The sequence below is a fragment of the Falco rusticolus genome, chromosome 16 (genome assembly GCF_015220075.1).
Source record: "Falco rusticolus isolate bFalRus1 chromosome 16, bFalRus1.pri, whole genome shotgun sequence".
Lineage (NCBI taxonomy): Eukaryota > Metazoa > Chordata > Aves > Falconiformes > Falconidae > Falco > Falco rusticolus.
The window spans coordinates 923,713-941,370 of record NC_051202.1 but is presented as its reverse complement, the minus strand read 5'-3'; the positions used below and the strand labels follow the sequence as shown (position 1 = coordinate 941,370).

The 17,658-nt window shown below is 45.6% G+C and overlaps 1 protein-coding gene across 3 annotated transcripts in view; it reads right to left on the bottom strand.

Moving 5' to 3' along the window:
* The window catches only part of TRIM29 (tripartite motif containing 29), a 43,424-nt gene that overhangs the window by 10,891 nt on the left and 14,875 nt on the right, over positions 1-17,658 (bottom strand). For all 3 annotated transcript variants that reach the window (XM_037410059.1, XM_037410057.1, XM_037410058.1), the window contains exons 2-6: positions 14,211-15,257; positions 6,515-6,610; positions 5,060-5,293; positions 4,497-4,695; positions 363-446 (exon numbers count right to left, since the gene is read on the bottom strand). In XM_037410059.1, coding sequence (XP_037265956.1) covers positions 363-446; positions 4,497-4,695; positions 5,060-5,293; positions 6,515-6,610; positions 14,211-15,068 — 1,471 coding nt within the window. In that variant the 5' untranslated portion in view covers positions 15,069-15,257. The remainder of the gene's footprint in view (positions 1-362; positions 447-4,496; positions 4,696-5,059; positions 5,294-6,514; positions 6,611-14,210; positions 15,258-17,658) is intronic.

Genomic DNA, 17,658 nt, shown 5'->3' with positions numbered 1-17,658 from the left:
ATGCAGGGCAAGCCCAGTGTAGCTTTCACACTTGATAGCACAGTGGTATAAGCTTCTGATGGAGAGCAACAGTGACCGCAAACTAGTAACACATGTTAAACTTCCCCTATATTCACAAACCACCCTCTGAAAGAGTCCCATCTCTCCAGCTCTCCCCCATAGAGTTGAGCATCTTTGCCGCCTTGTGTGAGATGAAAAGGCAAAACCTCAAAGCTCTGTAGGCTGGAGAGAAGGCCCGGTATAAACGAATGCAAAACAATGGATCTTGTCCAGGGGAAAGCAAATTTTGGGACAAATCATTCATGAGGTTCCTTTTCTATGCTGTGTTTGGGGGAAGCCTGACCACCATTAGGGTGCCATACCTTTGGGAGACAGGAACATGGAAAATCTCTTCAAGTTGTCAGGCTGGTTCCACTCATAGTTGTTCATCATGTACCGATGGTCACCTGGAGAAGCAGAGCAGGGCGTGAGCTAGAGGAGGCAGTTTAGTGGCCTTGAGGAGGATGGAAGGAAGGGGGTAACACATTGGAATTGCTTCCTCAGGTGCTGCAGGAGAAATGGGCTTTGAAAACAAGTTCCTCTATATTTTTAATTCCTCTGTGGGACCCTTTGGCTGGGAGGTAAAGCAGTGCTGAGGCTGCCCAGAGGTTCAGCCTGGGATGAAGAGCAAGCTCCCTCAGAGGCATCGCTCAGATGAAGCATCTGGCTATTCAGTAGATACCCTGTCTCCTGAAAATCCATAGGGAGACTTGACAGTTGAGGCATTTTCCTACTAAAATACTGCTGTGTGGCTAAAAATGTATCCCACTTCAAAAGCAGTGGTTTGGGTTTGGTTTCTTTTGTGCGCTTAACCTGTGCACAGCGCTGGCTTCCAGCCGGCAGGTCGTGAACTGCAAGCGTTAGAAAGCTCAAGGAAGTCAGCGTTGGGAGGGCCCAGTGGATTGGGTTTTCTTCCATTTTTAAAGCAAGCTGCTAAACCTGAGTTACAAACAGCTCTGGCTTCCTGGGCTTCTGGACGGGGCATTTCATTCAGGCTTCATGCAAAGTGGATGAAACCTACCCGCTTGCCAGGTATTACACAGCCTGTCATAATTTAATGTTATAGATTTTCATGTGTAGAGAGATATATATGTATATATAAATATATCATAAATTAATATAAAATTACAATAAAATAAAATAAAATAATAAACACAGTTTTGGTTTTCCAACAGTGACCCACAGGAAATGATGCTCCGTCAGTGCAGTTGCTCATAAAAATACTTTCCTTTAAGGCCTCAAGTGTTATATTAGCCTGTTGTTCTCCACAAGGAAGTAAATTTGGTTCCTGTGTTTAAATAGTTCCATTCTTCGATTCTTAAGTTACTGAACAAACTTTTATGTTACTTCTCCAATTTATTTCTGTCTTATTTAAACTCCCTGGATGCTCTCTGATTATTTGCCTCCTTGCTACACTACTAAGTAGGTACCTGTTATGACAACTAAAAGAAAGTGGATTCCCTTTGGAGTCTGCTATTAAGCACGTTTCATTCCATTAATACAATATTTCTTCCTGGGAAGTGTTTTACACTAGAAGATGAAGCCGGTTGCAAATGAATTTGTTGCAATGACTCAGGGGGAGTCTGAGTTAATTAAATCCATTAAGTAATTGTTGAGTTATTTCCTTGCAGTCACTAGATGTAGAGTGCTGTCCTCTTTCAAGTGTAACTATAGTTTGAAAAACGGAGACCTCTGAAGTTTCTGAGACTCACCTTAAATAATATTTCCCAACTGAGTGGCTACCACTGTGTTCTTGTCATTAGGCAGGCTCCAACCGTGTCCATTAAATCCTTGGTAAAGTTTCTGAAAGTGCACAGGTTTCTGGCAGTAGTTAATTATTGCCCTCAGAAATGTTTTGGCACTTGAATCCCATGGATTTCAGGTACCCTTGAGGGCTTCTCCATCAGTAAGATGGAGGGGACCCTAACTGAAAGGGATCAAGTGATCCAGAAGTAGCCAGTCTTTATGCGGAGCTACTAGAACGGAACATAACGCATCCTCTCGCTGGGCTGTGCAAGTAGCCAGGTAATATGTATTTGCTCCAAGACTGGCAAAAAACAGTTCAGCAGATGGAAAGTAACTTCCTAAGTTATGGTAACTTTACTGGAAAGTGCTTTTATGCTACTCATCTAGTTTTCAGAACCAAGTGCTGTGAGTAGTCAGGCATCCAAAACCCCTTTGGCATTACGCCATCCGGAGTCGGGAAATGCTGCAAATCTCCAGGTGAACAAAGAAGAAGAAAGAAAAATGTACAAAAATTCTTTTGGATCTGAGCTGCTTGTCATCTGTTTGTATTAAGTCACAGCCAAATTTCTCAGCAAACCTCAGCACATGGAGTGTTGAGAATCTGACTAGGTAGCTGCAGTGTTAAAAGCTGGAAGGCAAACAGCATTCCATTTCTGGTACTTCGTTAAGGGAAGGAAGAGTTGAAAAATCTGGCTCTAGCTAGGCATCGTGAGCACTGAATATGATTCCTGACTGTTCTGAAAGGTTGGTTCTCTGGACCAGACATCTCTGGTCCATCTCATTCATGTCTAATGGAGAATGATGGCGCTAGATAAACATCGCTGAGCCGTTTCCAGTGCAGGCTCCTGGGGGCCTGGGACTTCTCTCCATAATGCAGGAAGGCAGCAGGCTGCCACAGGATGAATACTAGTGATTCTCATAACAGATTTAAATGTGCTCTGGTCCCATGTCACCTTCATTCTTATTGCTTTAGATTATGAATGCCAGACAGGCTGATTCACAAAACCCAGGCTCTGAAAATCATTAGCTTGTTGACCAGTAACTGAGCCCATGTTGTTCTGACCTCAATGCATCTTTTCCATGAGCTGCTTTTTAACTGGGTTGTTTGTTGTTTTTTTTTTTTGGGGGGGGGGTATCATTTCTCCCCCTCCTCCTTTATCATATCATCTTGTAATGTGGATCTGTCTTTTCTGGAAGTGATTTGCACAGCTGTTGCCCAGGAAAAAGGTGGTGTATTAATATGGAAGGAATGTCTAGTGAGTACTGTGAATTTGAATGAAATAACAGTGATCTTGCAGATTTCTGGCCGAGTTCCTCAGCTGCTAATGTCGTATGAACTGGACTTGAGATTATTCCTGCATCTTTTTGAGTTACACATCCTCCTAAACAGCAGGGTGCAATTTGTCCTCACATTACCTATCCAGCTTCTTGACCTTTATTGTTCTGGTATCTAGGGTTCCACAATTATTAATAGATTATATCGTTATAGCAGCCTGATGAGGTAACTATTGATTTCGATCCCTATTATTCTTAGTGCAAGAGGTCATTTCATGGGATTAAGTAACCTGCCCAAGGGTATAAAGGCTATTTGTGGGAGAGCTGGGAAGTGAACCTTGGTTGTGGAGTCCCATCCTGGTGCCCTGTCCAGCTACTCTTATGTGTGAGCTTGATGCAAAACAAGTCCTTTCTGCAGAACTAATTTGGAGATGCAGGAAGTAAGTGGGTTCTAAAACTTGGGAGATTCCTTGCAGTGCTGTGGTATGGACCATGACCTCTCTATTCACGTAAGAGAGATCACCCATTCTTAAACATCACTGAGGTGCGGGGACCATTTGGCACTGCATGTCCCTTGAACACCCTGGCTCAGGGCAGGAGGGAAGCAAAGCTTCCCTAGTGGGATGCGGAGAGTATGAGCAGAGTGAGTTATGCTGGTTTCAGTTGCAGCTTAACCTGAACTCCAAAATGGAGACTTTTTTACTTGGAAAATATGTTATTAGATTTTCAGTGACAGGCGCTTGCAGTGTATTTCATGTTCCAGCCAGGCAGGCAGCGGCCAAAATGGGCTGTTGTGAAAGGGTATGTCATGCAGTACAGCACACGTGCTACCTGAAGCTGTACAAATAGGCTAATGACAGGATTTCAAACTTGCCATACTGGGGTGGCTACATGCACATTTCTGCCACTGCCTTCTCAATTTACCTAGCAAGCCACTGAGTTGCCTTGGTGTATCTGTGCAGTCAGTCTGCCACGTAGAAATGTTGTGCTGAACTTGCAGGGGCTTCTTGGAGCCTCCTGCATGGCAGTGTCCCTGCCGACCTCTCACAGGAGGGGAGGGTCACCGTTCTCGACCCCAAAGAGAAGTGTTCCTCTGAAGTCCCACACAGGAGGTGGCTGAACTGATTAAACATTGCGAAGCCATAACACAAAACAGCACTCAGGAAAGCAGGAGTAGTTTGGGCTCCTGGGTACCCTACACACAAGATACTTTAAATCACTGGTGGTTCAGCTGGCTCCATCCCCACATAGGTCTGGTAGGACAGCTCTGATGTTCCAGAGTGAATTCCAGCTACAGGTAGTGTTTCTCCTACTTTCCCTAGGTCCTTGCTTACTTTCTCCTCTGTGAGAGGACACTCATCACACTTCATCTCCTCTGACTCTGCGCTAGGCTTTGCTGAGGGAGGCAGGGAAGGAGCAGATCTCAGATACTCTACCATTCTCCATGTGGTTCCTCTCTATGAAGTTGCGGCCAAGGTCTGCCTTGCAGATCTTCTCCACATGCCTCATGCAGACGTTTAGGAGGTCATCTCTGAGGAGTCCCATAGATGGGCTCATGCTCTCCCCTTCAAGCAGCACACTGTATGTTGGGAGAGATGGAGGGGGGACATAATTCCGCATCAAAGCCCCAAACTCCTGCCAAAAAAGAAGGGAGGAGATGTTACTGAGGAACATAAGAGATGGAGGCTAGATCCTAGGGAACTGGCTAATGTTAGGGTCCAAATAGTATGAAGTCCAAACCAGAACATTGAAGATGCAGGAGGCAGATGAATTTTCTGCCCATGAACTGTAGCCATCTACAAAAAATAACCAGGCATTGGAACACCTAAGTTCTTCACCTGTTAGAGCAGAGACAGCTTCAGATGTCAAGGTTGGTTCCTGCCATGCGATGCACTGAACTGGAGAAGGTTAATGCATTTTGCATCAAATTGGGATTTGTGTTTGGGACAATTCTTGTCCTCATGGGAAAAAAAGGAAAGGAAAATGAGATCTCAGTTACCTGCAGGAAGAGCACGGAGTCACTGATCTGGTGGATCTGCTCCCTGTTCTCCTTATCCTCCCGCAGAAGCTTTGCCCTCTCTTCCAGCTCATCCACAATTTCTTTCACGTTCTCTGAAGCAATCTTTTCCCTCTGGTCCAGGGCAGCCTTCACTTCATCCCTCTGCCTCTCCAGGTCACGGATCAGCTCTTTGAAATGCTGGTCCACTGTGGCTTTCTCGTTGGTGGTGTAGTTCTGCAAAGGGAAGGAGCAGAGAGAGGAGGCAGCAGGAAAGATACAGAAGAAATAAAATATTAAACTTCTCAGTGAGTCATTTGCTGATAGGGAATAGAGGGGGATACGTTCAAGCATTCTCAGCACTTGGACTGTGACTGTGGGGACTCTGGGTACATAAGTCTTAGCACCAGAAAAGTTGTGCCAAGAAAAGTCATATGTATTCTTGCAATAATTGTGTGTGTGCAATCTAAAGGGCATGCTGTCTTCCTGATTAAAAAAGCATATCTTTTATTTCAATTAATGAACTGCGCTCTTAAGTGATGTTTAAAACCACTGTTTAACATTCTAAATCATAGTTCTGGCTCCTCAAGAATTTGAGGACCAGATTCCCACCATTTCAAAGGATGAAAGGTGCTGAAACACTTTTTACAAACCTGACCTCTAGGTCCCTCTGAAGGACTGTGGATGTAACTATATTCAGAGTTAAAATTTCTAGGTCAGATTTCCAATAATAATAATAATAGTAATAATAATAATAATAATAAAGAAGACGAAAAGCAGAACTGGCAAGCCAATGTACATGTACCACATAAAAGGGAGAAGAATGGCTTTGCCTATTAATATCATGCAAATTTTCTGGGGTGTCTCCAAATAGTGTTTTCACTGTTCTATTCAGTTAGGGTATAAATGAAAAAAATAAATAACGCCATTACTGTATTCTCATCCTTAGTGTGGTGAAAGAATTATAAAGGAGCCCTACATCAGTATGGAAATAAGCTGTTCCACTATAAAGATGTTTGTTGGTGCATCTGTTCCTATTGCTTTATCTCTGGGCAATCCAGAGCCCTTCTGGAGTTTATTTTTGTGTGTGGTCTAGCAGGAAAAAAAGCAGCACACCTTTGTTTCCGAATCAGCTTGGCTACTGGTGGCTGAAGAGCTGTAAGGGACCCGAAGCAGGGAGGTGCCCTGGATCCCTTTGCAACAAGGCTGTGCTGCCTCTCACTGATGCCCTGCAGGGTACGCTGCGGGATGACTCCAGTGGGAGTTGTTGTTTCCAAGATTTGACATGAGTCAGTTTTGGAGAGTGATGAGATAGACGCTGGGTAAGGGATGGAGTAAGAGCTGGATATGTCAGAGAAACTGAGGAAAGGAGGATAGGCATGTGAGAGAGTGGGGGTTGGGAAGTGGCAGACACAGGAGAGCCAGAGAAGTGAACTTAAAATAATATCCTGTACGCACCTTGATACGGTCCCTCTCCTTCTGCCACTTATCCATTTCATCTTCTACCTCAATGATCTTCAGCTGCAGTTGCTCTTTCTGCAGTGAAAGCTCAGCCTGCGAGAAGAAGGGAGTCTCATGAACCTGGGGCTGAGGGTGGCCTGCTTCAAAGAGGCGCTGTGCTTCCACTTACGCGCTTGGCCCTGAACAATAACAGCTGGGAGGTACAGGTTCCTGGCACTGCTTGAAATGGAGATCATGTGCTGACACTGGACAAGATCCCAGAGCTCCTGGCTGGGTCAAGCGATTCAGCTCCCTCAGCAAAGACAGCAGCAGAAGCACCCACCTACTAGGCTACCGTCATGGTGCCGCTTTTAATCACATTAGAGTCATTAGCTGGAGGGGGAAGAGGCCTGTTTCAAAATTCAGCTGTGTATGCAGTGAAGGGCCCATCCCAGGGTGTGCCTCTGCAGCAATAACAGTTTTAATGTAATTATGGAATGACGTTTGACGAGTGTTGCAACAAGAGGACGATGCCTCCGGCAGGAATTGTGTTTAGACAGGATTGTGGATTAATTTGCTCTGAATTGAGAGCTTTCATGTTATGATGAAGCTGGGGAATGCTTGGAAAAAATAAAAAAAAAACAGGAGGAGGGAAGAGGTGTAGTCAACCATGCTTGGCTTAGATCAGCAATTTCACCGGGATTCATTTGCATTTCGTTTTGCACTGGCTTCCCAGAGAAGCCCAGACCAGACAATTGCATGCGAGGCAGCTCACAGAAGCGGAGCCCGCGGAGGGCTGGGCAGCCGCGCACTGGTGTGACACGCCGGCTGGCGTGCGTGCCGTGCCCCTGGACCAGACCGGGACCTGGCTGTGCAGTAATGCCTTGCGCCGTTAACTCTGGGCCGCACCTCCCTCGGTCATTCCTATTCAACCACCTCCCTGCCCAACAGATCATGACAAAGCCTTTGTTTACGCATTTCAAGATCTTTCTGTGTTTCATGTGTGTACAGGTTGGTCAGAGCCAGCTGTCACTACAGGCAATCTGCTGGAACAGTCACCCGCAGAGCTGGTTAGGAGCTAGGCGGATGGCAGAAATGACATGTATTCCACAGCTGACCTATGTCACATTAGAAAAGTTCTGAAAACCCACTGTTCATGCGTGTGGGATCCTTTGGCAAATGGATGTATCACCCAAAAGCACTTACATTTAGGCCAACAGTTAGAGGCAGGAGAGACGAGGGATGGATCAGCCCACTCCCACCACAACTAACACATGAGGTTTCCTTGCCGTTAAAGCACAAGGTGTAGTTCTCACTGCTTTGTCACGCATCCAAGAACATAATACAACATGAAAACCTGGGTCTTCTCTTGTCATCATAGTTGCCATTGAGGTGGGAGTTTAAAAGTTTTCAATTCCCCATTCCAGTAGAAACCAGCATCGCACAATGAAGAGCAGGCAACAAGCTGTCAACCAGCTCAGACCAAGGAAATCAGGGCTCTTGTCTTGGTGCCAGTCACCATAGTGTCTGAGCATCCTCTTGAGCTTGAATCAAGCACAGCTGCATCCCAGAGCCATTGACTTTTGCTGTTCCAATTTAGAAAATCTCTATTTATAGAGGGAAAACAATTTGGTAGTTGTTCTATTGCTTTATGAAACAGAAGAAAGGGGGAACACAGAAGGCAAATGTACTCAAAGGTACCTCAATGCCAGAAGAGCTGCACCCTCACTTTGTCATTGTGATTGTCCTTGTTTCTTGAGAGCTGGGAGAGCACTGGCCCTCTAAATATTATCCATACACCCTGACAGTCTTCAGTAGTCAACTGAATGCTGTCGTGAGCTGAAGGTCATATGCTACAGGGGTTCAGGGCAGACACAGAAGGGTTTTGCAGTACAGGATCATCAGGAAACCATATGGCTATCAAGATGAGAAAATTTGGTCTACTACTGATCAAGAGAGGCATGAGCTTGATACTATAGTTTTCACATTTTCAAGACAGTGACTTGGAGCAGTGCATGCTTTTTTCCATTCTCATGTGCACTGTAAGATGTCCTCTGCATCAAGATGCAGAGGTGCACAACCATCTTTGCACAGCAGGGAAATGCAATGAGATAAAAAGCATTTTAGACCCAAATATCCATTGCACTGCCGCAACCAACGGGAGAAATTATAATGCAAGTTGTTTCCTTGAGCCACAGAGCTACATCCAGATGGCATTAATTGCTAGCAAGGTTAAGGGCACATCTCCTGAGCAGTGGGAGGTCTTGTTTCCCTCCTTGACCCTAAATATCTGGACTATCTTATGACAAGAATGTGAGTGAAATCATCAGAGAAGGATTGGAAGGATTGTTTTGAGAAGAGCAGACCATTTACAGCCATGTGGACACTCCCAAATACAAGGGGCTTTAAAAGAAAGATAATAAGAAAAAAGATTCAGGTGATGGCTGGAAGGTAGTGATAACAACATTATAATTTTATAGTACTTTTTAATTAAGATGGGTCTCAAAGGAATTTTGCAAACTATTAATTGCTCAAAAGTGATAGCTACCTCTTAACAGCTTGTTGCAGTTATAATATCCCTTCACCCAGAAAGTCTGGGTGCCTCTGGGATGGGATGTAACAACTCTTTAAGAGCAGACCCACACTGCAATTTAGAGTGAGGATTGTGATTTGCAAATGGAAATTACAGAGATAGTTCCAATAGCCAGAATGCAAATACCACACTCATCCAGGTTCAGCATGGGTTAAAACGCCCATACTGAGGGCAAAAGGAAACACTAGTACAGACACCAGCAAGGGCAAGGGAGAGGAAGGGGACTGTTTCATTGCATGGTAGCGCAAACATTAAAAGTAGTTTTACCATTGAAAAAATGTTAAAGGGGTCCAGGAAGGCTCTGGAATAGTACAAGAACTGGTGAAGTAGGCACCAGGAGGTGGATTCAGTAGTGGGGCTCTGGAGATGGACCAGGATGTAAGGGGTTCAGCAAAGGTGATTTCATGATGTTTTTAAGGCCCTGTTCAGTCTGGCACTGGCTGTAAGACTGCTTTAGCTGCCCAGGTCTATCCTGTGTCACGTTTACAGCAGGCTGGCTACAGTTACCAGGGACAGCCAACTTCTCAGCTTCATCCCCTGTGAAGAAACTTCTCTCCTAGCTTTCTTCATATTTCTCAGATTTTCCAGGGTCAACAATCCCAGATCCCTTACGTGATTGACCACCCAGAACAAATCCCTGGGGTGAGGCTTGGGGTCCAGAAGGTCCTAGTGAAAGATAATACAGCAGATCCACCCGTTGCAGGCGGGAGTCCCTACAGTGCAGAAATACCACTACCGGTGAAGAAGATCTGGGAAATACAGGTTTAGACCATTCAGTTTGACTGTAGCAAGTTGATAAATACTGGCACTGAGAGTCTTTGAGCTAAGAGAGGATCCCCTATTAGAGTCTGAGTTAATTAGGACAGTCAAGAGGCCTAAGTGAAAGTTCAGAGTGTGCACCTAAACATCCACAACCAAGCCCAGCCCTTGTGGTGTAAAGGACCTAAAGATGTGAGATTATGAGTCTTGCATCATGATGCAACTCCTTTTTGCAAGGCGGCAATACAAGCATCATCATGTCTTAATGCTCTGGGAACCCAGTCCCTGCGTCCCTCAATCAGGGAACACCCGTGTCACCAGCCTGGGAGAGCTATGCTAATTACCTAACAGCAACAACCAAATGCAATAATGAAGCTAGAAAAAGTGTTTAAACTAGTTGTCCCTGTACAGGGCCCGTGTTGGACATGACCTGGCTGAGAAATCAGCAAATTGTTTGAGACATAATTTCTGCCGGTTTAGCCATTACATTTTTCTGTCTAAGCTTTTGTTAACCAGAGGTGGGTGTCAGTGGGCTACAGTCTGGGGAGACTGCCAGCAACCTGCAAAAATGCCACTAGTCACTGCATGACCTGAGGCCAGAAAAGGCTCTCTGTTTTGCACAGTTTGACGAGAGTTCCTTCCTTGCAAAGTGGTGGGTTTTCCCTGGGTTCTGCCCTCACTGTAGAGGCATTACCATAGAATGCAGGCAGACAGGCAAATCTACTGTAATCAAAATTTGCAGCAGGTCAGCTTCCCCAGCCGCCCCGCTAGGGAACATCCTGCAGGAAACTGCGCCGTCTCTGTGGAAAGAGCATCTATTTAAGCTGTGTCCGCAGAGCAACCACAACTGGTGTAGATAAGGTCTCACAGCCGCACCATGCCCTAACCTTGCATCGGTGAGAACGCCCAAAATCCCTTCCGCTGGCATATTGATACATCCTCGTTTGCTCTCTATTCAGGCAGCGAAAGCAATACCGAGAGGGCTCAAATGGATGTCCCTCTGGATCCATCTCTGTGGATGGTTGACTTCAAAGCCTAGTTCAGACTCTGTGAAGTCTCTCCTTTTAAAAGTCCCTTTGTTGAAACAAGGAACACCCAGCTCCCATTTCTGCACAGCAGTTCTCTGCTGCCTCTTTAAACCTGCTGTACAATGTGAACTTTTCTTTAAAGGTAAAGATTTAAAGAAAAAAATCAAAGTGCTTTTCACTAGAACTGACCTGACATGCTGAGTACTGAGGCTGGCGCTCGAAAGTAACGCCAGGTTATTTACGGCTCGGTGACTGGCAGGCATATGCGAGGTTGTCTCATTTTGAGAACAGGCCTGTAAAACAGGTTTTGAATGAAGGGACCCCTTTCAAAATGAAGGATGTTGTCTGAAAGGGGGGCTCGAGTTCTGCTGGTAAATCAAGCCGGCCAGAGGGTTTTATTGGCGTGTACAAGCTGCTATTGACAATTCTTACTTTTCAGCTGTGTGTGGTTATTACCCAGCCTCATGGACTTTTTCTTGGTCGTTTCTTGTCCTGATTCTGGCGGGGGTGTTACTTTTCCTTTAAAACTGTAGCAGGAAACTAATGCAAAGTGGATCTGGGGAAGGCATTAAAAGTTTGCTGGGTAAAATAGGTGAATACCACTGGGTGGAAACTCAGACAAAAGGTCTCTGTGTTCCCTGCCACGTTTTCTCTGTCTGACCCCCTGTGCCTTCCACTCCTGCCCGCTCAGCAGCACACCAGGCAAAGGGGGGTGGGTGACTCTCATCCCAAGCTCCTGCGAAGTGGAAGATGGTGCTCTGTTCTCCGTCTGTCTCCCAGGCAGAGAGACACCAGGCTTTCCACTGCTTGCCTAAATGCCCTAATCAGTAGGTATCTGTATACTGGCTTGTTTGCATTCCTCTTCTCTGAAGCTGTACTGTCTCTGTCTGCACTGTGGACCAAGCAGAGTTACCTAATTCTACAGAGGGATTTAAGCTACCCTGTGGTTTCCCAACACTGAGTACAGCACCTCTCTCCCCTGCACACCTATAGCAAAGACAAACTCATGAAAGAGGCTGTAACCTGCATTAATTCTGCATTACTAAAGGAATACACGTATGTAAAACAAGCATATTACACCTTATTGTGTGACAGTTTTGTGCCACCAAATTGCTGAGCACACAGATTGACAGTCAGGATTAAGCACATCACAGCATAAAAACCACCCCTAGTTCTGCTGGGATCTTCTCCAGCTTTGGAGTCTCAGTATGACCGGGGACTGGGAAGTCCTCGCAGATAAACCAATTGTTCCTTGACAGCCAACACTGTGTGAAAGGGTCTGTCTAGATACAGCTGTGTTCTTGTCACCAGCCCAGTGGCATAGTTAGCAAATTTGGTGGTAGTCGAGCTACTCAGGAGCTGCTTGGATGCCAAGCTGTCAAAATAGAGCAGGGATAGGGACGACCTGATGTGGGTTTTTTGCTTATTCTTTTCACAAAAGCCAGCAGCACCAGCCACACTTTGCCACTCTTCCAATTTGTGGTCACATTCCAGCTCAGCTGATTTACAAGACTTGAAAAGAATAGGCGGTGCACACAAGGGACTTGGAAATGTTCATTCCTCTTTGTGGTACCTGCTAAGGCTCCACCTATGGTGAATAAATCAGGGCTAGAAATAAACATTTGTAAGCAACAGCTATCCTGTTAATTGTTTTTGTCTGAGTGAATACTCACTCAAGTTACAACATGATCAAAACTCGTTGTCAGGAGAAACTTGCACATGTGTATGATTCATATTGATAAAGCCCTAAATCCTCTGGGCTTAGCAGCTGCAGAAACAGCACAGGACAGTGCAGGAACTAAAGCATGGAGCTAACAAGAGCGGCACAAGGACTCTGAGAAAGAAATCAAATACCATTTAAATCTTAGGTAAAGTCATCTCTGACCAGCTATGGTTGCCTCTTTAAAAGCAAGGTGTTCTAGGTCCATCCAACCTCAGGAAGAAGGATCTGAACAGCTTTGGTTCCTCAGGGAACAACTGTTAACCTCTTCTCAGCAGAAACAGCAAAGAGGAATTGGACAACCTGGCAGACACTAGACGCAGCTTTATGAGAGTTGGGCATATGCTATGTTCAGAGCTGACATCAAAAACACAAGAACAAGCAATTATGAAACAAACAGCAGGCTAGCAAGCCCTGCAGGAATTTCTTTAAGAAAGACAGGCGGAGACATGGAAGAAACCTTGTTTGGTTCAGCAAGGCTGCAAGTTGGAGATGACATTGCAAGAAAAGACCAAAAATTTGCACAGAAAGACAAGACATACGCTCTAAATGAGATGCTTTTTTCAGCCTTACAAAGTAATTCTTCCTAGCAGTGTAGGAAGAGTTAAACTGTTCTTCCGAGTTAAGGGTAACACTTTCCAACAGTGGGTACTTGTATGTGCCTGTTCCCCACATCAGAGCACTGGCTTGGGCTGTGCCTAAGGATTTAGCACGCCTTAGTGCCCTTCCAGCTTCTGCCGTGGACTGGCTGAGTGACTCTAGGCAAGTTGGTTTACATTAATGTTTCACGGGTCTCCTTTCTGTAGCCTTTCCTGTCCTGCCTGCTGAGAAGGTTTCTAGGCCAGGACACGCTCTTCCTACGGGGATGTACAGCACTGAAGACAGTGGGACCCTGATCTTTACTACTACTACTTCATTCAAGTGAGCACTGTTCCACATACCGTGCATCTCCTTAGATGTCCACCTGCTAAACCTATTGTAGTAACACTTCAGGGGGATGATAATGTTTCGTGATTGCCCCAGGGGGTTTTCTTCACCTAACTTTCAGAAGACTCTTCCCACAAGCGTGGCTCAACACTATTATAGCCGTAACAGAAAAGAAAAACAAAACCCCATAATCTCAACTCTAAGTAGCTGAGACAGCAATTTCCAGTAGTAACCCAGCAGCCGCTGATCTGACCGCCTGTGTTCTGGAGGTCCTGAGCTTGAGGAATGCACCCCCTTCCTGGCTGTGGGTGACACTCCAGACACACTGTCAAAACTTGAGGCAGTTTTTGGAAAACTTATCATTTAGGGCTTTGATTCAGCTTCTGCTGAAAGTCAGGGGTGGAAACCAGCTTCCCTACACACCCCCGCCCCCAAATCCACTCTGCCACACACCACCAGCGCTACGCTGCTGTAGCCAGCCATCAGGAGAACAACAGTCCCATTGGAGCAGAAGCCAGGGAATACCAATTCTCCACTAAATGCTTCCCATCCACCACCCCTCATACCAGAACTACATTGCAGACATGATTTGAGGAGAGACTGCGTCAGCTGGAGAGCAAAGGCTGTGGTGTGACATTGAGGTCCATTGGAAAGACTGATGGGAATGTGCAATAAAAAGAGCATTACCTCTTTCCCCGCTTTCTCGATCTCCACTGTCACTGTGCTGTGGTTCTTGTGCTCTTGGAACATGCAGAGGTAGCAGATGCACATCTGGTCTGTCTGACAGAACAGCTCCATGGTCTTCCCATGCACAGGGCACTTTCTTGCTTCAAAGTCCCTGATGGGGTCCAGGAGCTGGTGGTCCCGGAAGGCTGCTCCCTCCAGGTGGGGCTTGAGGTGCAGCTCACAGAAGGAAGCCTGGCACACCAGGCAGGACTTCACGGCCTTTTGCTTGTTATCGATGCAGGAATCACACAGAACATCCTCGAGCTTCACCCTGGGCCGTGACCCAGCTGCTCTGTCAGGCTTGTTGAAGGTGGGTCTTCTCAGGTCCCCCGTCTCCACCAGAGGGAGGGAAGTTTTCTTCAGGTCCCCCATCTGCCCCCCAGAGAACAATGACTTCCTTCCTTCCCCTTCACTGGGCAGGAAGCTCTTTTTGGAATCCAAGGAGAAGAGGGGCTTCCTGAGATCACCTTTCTCTGCAAAGGAGAGGGGTGGTCTCCTCATGTCTCCTATCTGTCCACTGGCATATTGCATCTTCTTTGAATCTGCCGAATCCATGCTGAAGTAGGTCGATCTCTTCTCATCGGAAGACTCCACAAACTGGATGATGGGCCTCTTCCAGTCACTGCCAGAGAAGAGGGAGCTCTTGATTTGCCCTGTCTCCAAAGAAGCACTGCCAGTGCCTTTCATAGCTTCCTTCTCGCCTCCACCAGGGTTTGCGGTCTTCTTCACTTCTTCTTCCTTCTTGGGGGCAGATGGACTCTTCACATCCTCTGGCTTCCCAGCGGTACCGTTTGTCCTCGCTGCACTCCCCGTTTCCATTGTCTGACCAGGGCAGATTGGCTTCGCTGCTCAGCCTTCCCTCCAGTCCCTGTCTCTCAGCCCTCTCTAAAGCGGGTACGTCTGCCCGGCCGTCGTCTCAGCAAGGAATGACGGTGGAAGGCAGCAAAGATTCTGCCCAAGTGACGCACCTGGAGCTCCTGCAAGGAGGAGGAGAAAGCCTGGATTGTGCTAGGTAGTCGCAGGTAGAAAGAAAGAAACAGACGTTACCAGGGATCAGAAGCTACAGCTGTGCAGTTAATTATACAAGGCAGTCCACACCCAGGAACATTCTTGTCTAACCAGGTTTGGGAGGAAGGGCTGTTTATACACATAGAAAAAAAAAAAATTTTTTTCAAAAATCATTTTCATTAAGATGTAGCAACCAGTTTGACCGCTTGTTTCAAAAATAATTTTGTTCATTGTTGCCAGGAGCTGAGGTTACCTCCTTGCAGAGATGGGCAGGGTCGGAGAGACCATGAGATGCTGAAGATGGGTTTGTTAACTGGGTCATACACATGCACAAAAATAATGATGGTTGTAATTAAAATGAACGCCTAGAATAAAGCATTCTCAAACTGGGTTCCCCTGAGGGCTTACTGTATTCAGTAGGGCAGGGAGGGGAAATATATGGATAATACTGGGTTTAAAAGACCCTATTATCTTTATTTTGATGCTGGATTTGCGCATGGTTCATCCCTGTAGACCTGGTCCAACTGCGCATCAGAAGAACCCAAATGACCTGAAGTAAAAATTGGCTGGTCCTGTTTTTCCCCCGGGCCATGCAATCTCCACTGATGTGATCAGCAGAATACAACCCCCATCGCCTATTCCATTGCACTATTCTCACTGGGATAAGGGTTTAGGTGTATCTTACGGAGCTCTTCCCATAAATGTCCACCGAACTGAGAGGCATACCTGGAAGAGGAAATATTTTACAGCTAGATGGCCAAAATATTTCTTGCAAGAAAAAAGAACTGAGAAAGAGTTTTAAAAATAGATCTGTCGCCACTAGCTGTATTCCTGGGAAATGTTCAACTTGTCAGAATCGCAGAAGATTTCTGAAGAAAAAGGCTCTTTACAAGCACTGGTGAATTCCATCCACTTCAAAAGAAGGAGTTTGATCTTCTCATATCATTTCAATTTAGCACAGATTATGCTCGGAATTTCAGTGAGATTGCTCTGAGATTAATGCCCAGGGTGTAAATTAACCATGCCTAAGACTTGTGCTTAATTTAATTTTCGCAGAACGCAATGGTGGTGCTGCTGGAGAATGTGATTTTTAGCCCATAATAATGTCTCGTTAGAAATCTGTAACAGAACCCCAGCTGGAAGTGTCCTTAGTAGTGGAAGAAAAATCCAGGTCTGCATTTTGCAGATCTTTTTCAGATGTGGAGGAAATAGAGGCGCAGCCCAAAACAGGAGCAGCATACATTTTGGATCTGATATGGGAATGAGACAGCCAGGAAGCGCCCGCCTTACAGATACAGTTTCTAAGGGCTTTTTCTGTGCAAAATGAGAGAAAAAGGAAGGTGGTTTTTTTTTTTTCTCTTCAATTGAAATGCAGTTGGGACCCCTGGCTCATAGATCCAGCCCCTTTTAGTGCCTGTACATCATTATGACTTTCTATATATGATAAATGATTCAGTATCCAGTATTTTTTTGGATAATAGTTGTTGGGAAAGGCCACACCTTTTGCAGTAATTTCTAGTGGACAGGTTTTTTATTAATAGGACCGTAGCCTTTCATAAGTCAGAAGTCATTCTCTGCAATAGGAAAGGGCAATGCTATTTTTTAAAAACAAATTTCATTAAAGAAAGACTGACTGACATATATGTATGTATTTCTTTACCCCGGCTTCTGGGGCTGAGCTAATCTTTATAACATCAACAGTCCTGTAGATCTCCAAGCAATTAAAAATACTGGAGGGTGGAGGTGCCTGTTCTCACGTGTACAGGAAAGATTCAGCAGAGGTTTTCCAAACTAGCATTAATACTTTAAGAAACAAAAAAACATCTACCTGAAGAGATTTGACTTGGAAGAAGGTGGCCCTGGTTTCTCTCATTTTCCTGACACTTTGTTAAGATTTTGGAGTAGGTAAGGCAGTCAAAAGATTAAGGACTGAATTTTTTCATCTTGGTTTTATTGATGCAAATCCAGAGTAAACGAGTTTAATCCTGTTATCCTAGGCAGGCTTGGAACTAACTGGGCTTAGGAGGAGGTTTATTATTGATTCTTCTGTCCATGCAGAGGCACATACAGGACTGACACCCTCCAATAAGTCACATTATGGCTGTACTTTGCCTGACCTACCCTGACGCCAGCCACGGCTTCAGCTCCTCCAGTTGTTGCAGTACTGTGAAGTACGGCCATGCTTGAGATGCAAGACATTGCAATGTCTATCATCTAATGCTGCTCGAATCAGACTCAGATGGGCTGATGTCAGCCCTCATGACAGCCGGTATGTTCCATAAAGCTGTGGGTTCTGCTTTGGCTTTTGAATAGCTTGGGTGGCATCTGTCCTTGCTGCTTATGTCTGGAGAATCCTCAGCGTAAATGCTCTGTGTCAGATGGAAAGAGAGAGGTCATGTGC